Consider the following 7,166-nt stretch of genomic DNA (forward strand, 5'->3'; position numbering starts at 1 on the left):
ACAATTATTTACTCTTATTTCACCATCTACCTTATTTATTTTATTTGTACTGAACATAACGTTTTATTCTTCAAATTCTCTCATTCGGGTTAGATTTTTACAGAACCAGAACTTAACCATTAACCTAATTGACATACACTACACATGTACTAATATATTGTGTACCTCAGTTTCTACAGAACCAACAAATGCATAGATATATTTAATCTAAATGTCAGGCAAGTAAGAGTCGATGTGTCTGAAACCACAAAATATGTACTATATAGTAACTATATAACGTTATCATTTTTGATACGTGATTCCACAAAAGAAGTAAATATTAGTCGAAACAAATATTTTGTAAACCGTGTTCACCCGGCACAAAGTGCGGATCTTAGTCTAGTAGCATATTAATAGTCATAATAACTAGTTTAGCAAAAAAAAAAAAAAATAGCCATAATACCTGAATCTACTCTACAACAAAAGTATTTGTATTTTTAAAGCCCAACCCGCACATTGGGATATAACTTAACCATAAGTTAAATAAATCAACGTTTAAATTTAATGAGAAACCCCCAATTTACTAGAAGGAGAACCCAAACTTCAGATTTATGTGAGAGCAGAGACATTAGGACAATATAGTTTATGCGAGGTCTAGTAAGTTATCTATATTTGTTACTAGGTTCCTTCACCTCGCGCTTGTGCGGGGTTAGTATGTTATATGTTGTCAATAATGCTATAATAGTGTGAGATATATTCTGTGCATTGTTGTTTATTGTCCCAGCTTATATTTATTTGCTTATTTGGGTTTATATCACAATCCTCTTCAGTGTTATTTCCATTCATCTCTCAAATCATCACATTTATTATTTTCACGTGTCGTACGTATTTGGCTCCCTGCTCACTTAGCTCATGTAGTTTCACATTGTCCGAACAGTTTAATAACAACTGATCAAAAGTCTTTCCAACCCCAGACACTACACTTGTGTTTCCCTCCAACTTTCGTATATTTTTTTTATCTTCTCAAATATATCTCAAAAAGAAAAATCAAAGAGTATCTTTCACACTCTAGAACTCGCACTGGCCTATAGTAACTCAAAATCCTGAACAAAAATCCTAATTTGCAAATTCAATATAGGTCACATGAATCATTTAATATATTAAATCTATGAAAGATAAAAGGCTAAAAGTATTGTACTTCTATATTGCTTGGTGATGGATCTGATTTGAAAATAATTGGGGTTCAGGTTCTTCTCAATCTCAGTAACCTGCTTAAGAAAATAATAGATCAGTCCACAATTGCTTGTACCTTTATTATCAATAGATGACAAAGCGTCAATCATGCATCAAGCATCAGAAACTTAGAGCAGCTCCAACAAGGAGTTATTAGAAGGTTTTTACAATTCAAAAAAAAAAATGAAAATATTAAACATTGAAAAAAGTGTACAAAAGTTCTTAAAACTCATCTTTTAAGAACCTATTAATAACCCCAAACAACATGTGTCATTCAACTGATTTAAGAAATATAAAAATTTAATTAGTTAAGTATAATATTGATATATTTTTTTCTTTTAGAACCTAGGAGGATTTCTTACTAATAATGTTGCTTATAGCAGTTTTGTTTACATACTCTACTCTCAATAAAGTCAAGAATGGCATTGCAAAGTTCTATTTTTTTTATATTTTATTCCCTGAGCAATATTTTCATTAAAACTTCAGCCTGAACTTACAAAAAACAACAACCCAAACTGCTTAAAAAATAGAGAAACTAAGCAGACAGATAACACATTATCTCCTGAAACTAAAGCTCCACACAAGGAGACTGATGAAACTAAGAGAAATTACATTTACTCCCAGTCAAAAGCCACAACACTTCCTTCATAAACGAAGGCAAAAGATCGCTGGAGACATTAAAACCTAAGATCTAAAAGGACAGGACCAACAGAAATTAAGAACATGGTAACTTGGTAAGGACCCCAACATAGTATGACCTGGCGAGCCACAATAATAGTTCGGGTGACCAACAACTTCTGATATAACTATCACAAACAAAAGGCTAAAACTTTAGGGGTAAAGAGTAACCACCAGACAGACCTGCAAGTAAAAACATTGGCTGCAAGCCTGCAAGTAAAAATAGACATGTGAAGAGAAAATCTACATAACTAAATATATATGGGAAGAGTCAGCATCATAAAATACATTCTATTTAACCTTCTTGCAAGATCTTCAAGAGGCTGAGCTTGATTCTGAAAGTCATCAACCTTGGGAAAGATCTTTTCCTAACCAAGGAAGAGAAACAAAAGTATGATTAAATCTTAATCGAAACTGGAAATAAATATTAAATGATATGACCAAAAAGTTTTAACCTGAAGCTTAACAGAAACCTAAATAATATTTGCTTACGGTCATTTTTGTGAGCAACGAAAACTTGTTCTTGCCCAGAAATTCTAATATTATCTCCATTTGGTAAGATCCATCTGCATTACCACATAAAACTTGTCATAAGGATTCCAATAAAAAAAACACAAGAACGCAAGTCTTACCCAACTACAAATTTTCATGATATATTAAAATTAAATGATGTCAGCACCTTCCAGCTTCAGTATTAACCATGCCAAAAAATACATTACTGTTTTTGAGCTTAGGAAACAGAACCTTCGCAACCTCACTGCCTAAATCAACATTAGGCATAAGGGGAAGTGAAAATAGTGAGGAAGGACATATGACAGTACATGTTTATTTTGGGAATTGTAGTGAGCATTGTGAGCCACCGATTTATAGTAGTCCGTCGATTGATACTTGAAACGGCATGAGAAGAACCTGTTGAGTAGTAGTTGAGAGTAATAATAAGAATTCATGTGGAAGATGTGGAATATATACATTTATTAACAACGATGGTGTGCTTGTATGATATTACAGTGAGCTTACTCAATTAAGTATGCTGTTAGGCGGGTCCATTAGTCAACAGGTGACAGGGAGAGAATCTCTCCTATTATATATATATACTAGAGTTCTGAACAGAGTTCTTGTTGAGATTTGTTAGGGTTATTGTAACTGTGAATTTTGTGTTTTGGGTTGATCATTGTTTTTCAAGTTTTTTATTGTTATAGGGTTAGAGTTGTGATGATGAACTGTTCTCCACTCACGAATGACTAAACTGTGTTAGTAATGTAATTGATATAGTTTGTGGTGTTGTTTGCTGTGTCACTGAGACTTATTGTTTATTTGTTTTTTTAATTTGTTACTTGTGCTGTTGAGATTACATAAAATTATATTAAGGTTGTTGAGAGTACTTTTTGTTTCTGAATATTTTTCTCCAGTTTAGTTGTGTAAGTTGTGTGTATTAAGTAATAATTTTTTTTGTTCTTATTATGTTGGTTATATGTTTTTTTTTTTAACTTGTTGCTTTTACCGAACTTTTAAAACAAATACATGAAGACTTGTAGAAATAACTATAAAATGAGTGATAATTAGTATTTGAGCCTTAACGGGTTTCAAACGAATATATGTATTTTTCATAAGAAGACAATAGTATTGACATATTGACATTGAGCATGTAAGCTATTTTCATAAGACAAGATGAGTGAGCAGGTGGAGATGTTGTTACCGCATTTGTGTCTGTTGGGGTTTTCTTTTGTATCTCCTGGTGTGGTTGTGTTTGTTTCTCTTTTATTTGATGGGTAATATGTAAACAAAAATCATTGTTAGTTGTATTTATCAGAGTTTGTAACTTACTCTGTTTTTTTGTTTAGGTAATTTCACTGAACTTGGTTGTGGTCTTCGTCTTCTTCGTAAGCATATGCGAAAGTAAGTTTGTAAATTGTTAAATAGCTGGCTGTGTAGTTTGTATTTGTTTAGCTGGTTCAATGTATATGTCGTTGAGTTTTAGTTGAGTTGATCGGTTTGGTATATTTGTTTTGAAGTTTATTTTTAAGATTAGACAAAAAGAGAGGTGATCATTAATGATTTTTTTTTTTTTTGGATTCTATTTTTTTTTGTTTTGATTATTTGAGTTATTGTGGTTTCTTTTAAGCTGTAAAATAAGGAATGTGTAAAATTAGATTGATAAGTAAGGGGAGATAAATAGACAACCACAAATCTTGAGTATGAAATATTTTTGATTATTGATGTTAGCACAATATATACAGTAATATAAAGGAAATTATGTGTTGATTGTTTCTTACGGATCAATGAGGAGACGGATAATGACTCGAGTTGTGTCTTTGGTGAGGTCAGCGCCCTGGACAGAACGGATTTGTCCAACCACATCTACGAATTTAAATATTAGTTATGATATCGAAACATAATATAAACCCAGATGCAATATGATAATATACATGGAAATTCTAGGTTTGTGTTCGCAGTCACTTGGAGATTGTCGAACAGTCTAATCTTTACTGGAGATTGATCTCAGGAGAACCCGTGATGACTTCATCAATAATGGTTAGTGAGATGAAACGAATGAGGAATGGGTGATCAGTTATCTTGTACATGTTTGAGCACCTAGCAACCTCAAAACGATCGATTTTCACAATGGAATTTGCTTTCAAAGATGGCCTGTAATGATTAGCACGTCCGACGGGAGTAAACCCATGAATCACAGAATCTGCAAATAATATTATTCAACAAAGAATCAGGAAATCAATTATGTTAAATAAGTGTGATAGATTGAAGATTAACTTACATTTTCATCAAGGAAGAGAACTGTGATTCCCACAAACTCCATGTCTTTCTTGAAGTTTGGGGAATCCCAAAAGTGGAGGAAGCCAGAGGCTATGCTCTGACTACTACGACCACGACGAAGAGATTCGAAGGTTGAGTGACGGACGCCGGTTTGAGGAACTGGAGAGGCAGAGAGAAACATTTTCTAGAAGATGGTTAAAGCTAAGAGCAATCAATGAGTTTTGTGGAGATGCAGATTGGGTTCATCAAAGATGATAATCCTATATATAGGGATTACAGAGGGGCTACAAATCAGAAACATTTATGATCAAGCGATTTAAGATGGGGACATGAAGAGTTCACCGGTGAAAAAATAAATTACGAACAGACACACGGCAACAATTTACAATATGAGAAAACTATAATTGTTGCAAAATTGAGCTTTTTTCGTATAACATGATGAATCTCATTTAAAAATGAAACCCATAATACACTTGTAGGCCCGACCCTCAGAGGAAGCCGAAGAAGCAAGGGCTTCCGACTTTCATAAATATATATTAGGTTCGGTCATCAATGTACAAAGTATCATTTACCTTAATGGTATAAATGTTGGTGTTTATATCTCAATAACCCGGGTTCGGGCCATGAGCTTGACATTTTTTCACACTTTTTAAAAGTGGAGCCCACAAAACGCTGACGTGGCGCGCTGAGAAGTGAGCAAAACCTCAACTATTATAATATAGATTTCAAAAATAATCTCATATGGTAATTTTTTTTCTTTTTGGGGGGGGGGGTCGAACCGATCAATCTAGTTACTGAAGATGTGAAAAGTGAACTTCTGATTTTAGGCTACAACTCTCGGCATCTCAGATGATGATTCCCATCAAGCATATCATAAAGTTCATAGTATGATAACAATCATCTTTTTGTTCTACTAGAAAATATGTTTTGTTGCTGATAACTGTGGGTTATTACTTGCTAATAGGCTATGTGCTGCTTAGAATAAATTTGTGGTTAAAGTTATTTAAATAAAAAAAATATATAAAAAGTTGGCTTTTTCTCTTCTTATGACATGTGGAAGGGGGGTTTGTTTACATGTGTCCTCATGTTTTTTTTTGTATTTAAATTCTTCTTCTTTTAAATTATTGCAATTTTCTCCTTCAATTTCTAATTGTGTATTATCTAATCCTTCTCACACTTTATTGGTCTCTAAAATTCAAGAAATAAATAAAATAATATAAATATATTTTAAATATTTAATTTATTCACACCTAAAAATAGCAAGACTTTTCATCATTTTATTATTTTTACTAATTTTTATTATTTCATTTACAAATTATATTTATTTCACAATTAGTATCATAAGATAATCAAATTAAGAATAAGAAACAAGACACCCAACACATAAACTAAGAAAGCGGGCCAAAGGGAGAATAATAATCGAAAGGCCAAAGCCACCAAAAAGCAGGAAAATATATGCATAAAACACCGGAATCATAATCAGTAGCTAAAAAGTAAGAAATACCTCACAGACTAAACAAGAACATACAAGACGGCATGCAACTGAAAAACCACAAAGCTCTGGATAGAAGGGACCAAAGCTCCAAGAAACTAACTCCGCACACCTATACCAAGGAAAACATGGAAAAAAAGAAACAACTTGAGAGAGTGAGAATGAAAGACAACCACCAAAAAATCAGAGACTAAACTTGAGAACAGAGATAACCTTCCAAGCCCACATAGCATACACGAACGAAAACATTATCCAAATCTCGAGTGGCAAACATGGTGAAAGGGAGAGCCACCAGAGATGCGATGAAAGATGCAAAGAGATGCAAGAATAGAGAGGGAAATGGAGAAGGAGCGAAATTAGAAAACTATGGAGCCGTCCTCGAGCTATGAAAGAGAGCATAGAAGTCAGAACACCAAAAACTAGATCTTGAAAACCAAAACGAGCAGAGACTATTGACGGTAAGCCAACGACGAGGAATACAAAATCAAAGACGAATAAACTATGACCCAACCAAGGAGATGCACTTCCTAACATCAGCTGAAATCTAAGGAAGAAGAGGAGCAATCAATATTGACTGGAACATCATACAATGTCGTGGGAAGCAATCGAACAACTGAAAACTCATAAACCTGATCTGCAACAAATACCATATAATCTCATAGGTGAAGAAGGCAAGAAGAACAAGAGAAAAATGTGAGTCTTTTTCCGGTGATGGTGAGAAGCACCGCACACCAGAAATGTAACGAAATACATAGACGGTGAGGGCTCAAGTTTAAAATATGGGAAGAGGGCAAAAAACATCTTAAAAATCATAATTTTCAAAAATATGAAAAAATATAATACAATTTTGACGATGAAACCGTTAATCTTAGAATCAACAAATGAGTAGATGCAAAGTTATTGAAATTCAATATTAGTTTACGTTATAGACTCATTTGACTACTAACGAGTACTATACACACAACAACACATTATTCAAAAAAAACAAACGCAAAATATATTAACTTATCAC

General features: G+C 33.3%; 1 protein-coding gene across 5 annotated transcripts; it reads right to left on the bottom strand.

Annotated features, from left to right (window-relative positions):
- Nucleotides 1-1,676: 1,676 nt before the first annotated feature.
- Nucleotides 1,677-2,805, bottom strand: LOC106311180 (protein disulfide isomerase-like 1-5). Of its 5 annotated transcripts, none has more exons than XR_001263939.1 (4): nt 2,712-2,805; nt 2,383-2,456; nt 2,191-2,258; nt 1,677-2,100 (listed from the first exon to the last, which is right to left on the bottom strand). XR_001263939.1 is itself a non-coding variant. In XM_013748402.1 (4 exons), the coding sequence occupies exons 1-4, from the start codon at nt 2,738-2,740 to the stop codon at nt 2,036-2,038; spliced, it is 273 nt and encodes a 90-aa protein (XP_013603856.1). In that variant the 5' UTR covers nt 2,741-2,790; the 3' UTR covers nt 1,677-2,035. The 5 variants fall into 5 exon arrangements, 4 of the variants coding, with proteins under 4 accessions (XP_013603856.1, XP_013603858.1, XP_013603857.1 ...); XM_013748402.1 differs by having other exon boundaries at nt 2,346-2,456; nt 2,712-2,790; XM_013748404.1 differs by having other exon boundaries at nt 2,570-2,768.
- Between the last annotated feature and the right edge of the window lie 4,361 nt (nt 2,806-7,166).

Source organism: Brassica oleracea, chromosome C8, assembly GCF_000695525.1.
Source record: "Brassica oleracea var. oleracea cultivar TO1000 chromosome C8, BOL, whole genome shotgun sequence".
NCBI classification, from domain to species: Eukaryota; Viridiplantae; Streptophyta; class Magnoliopsida; order Brassicales; family Brassicaceae; genus Brassica; species Brassica oleracea.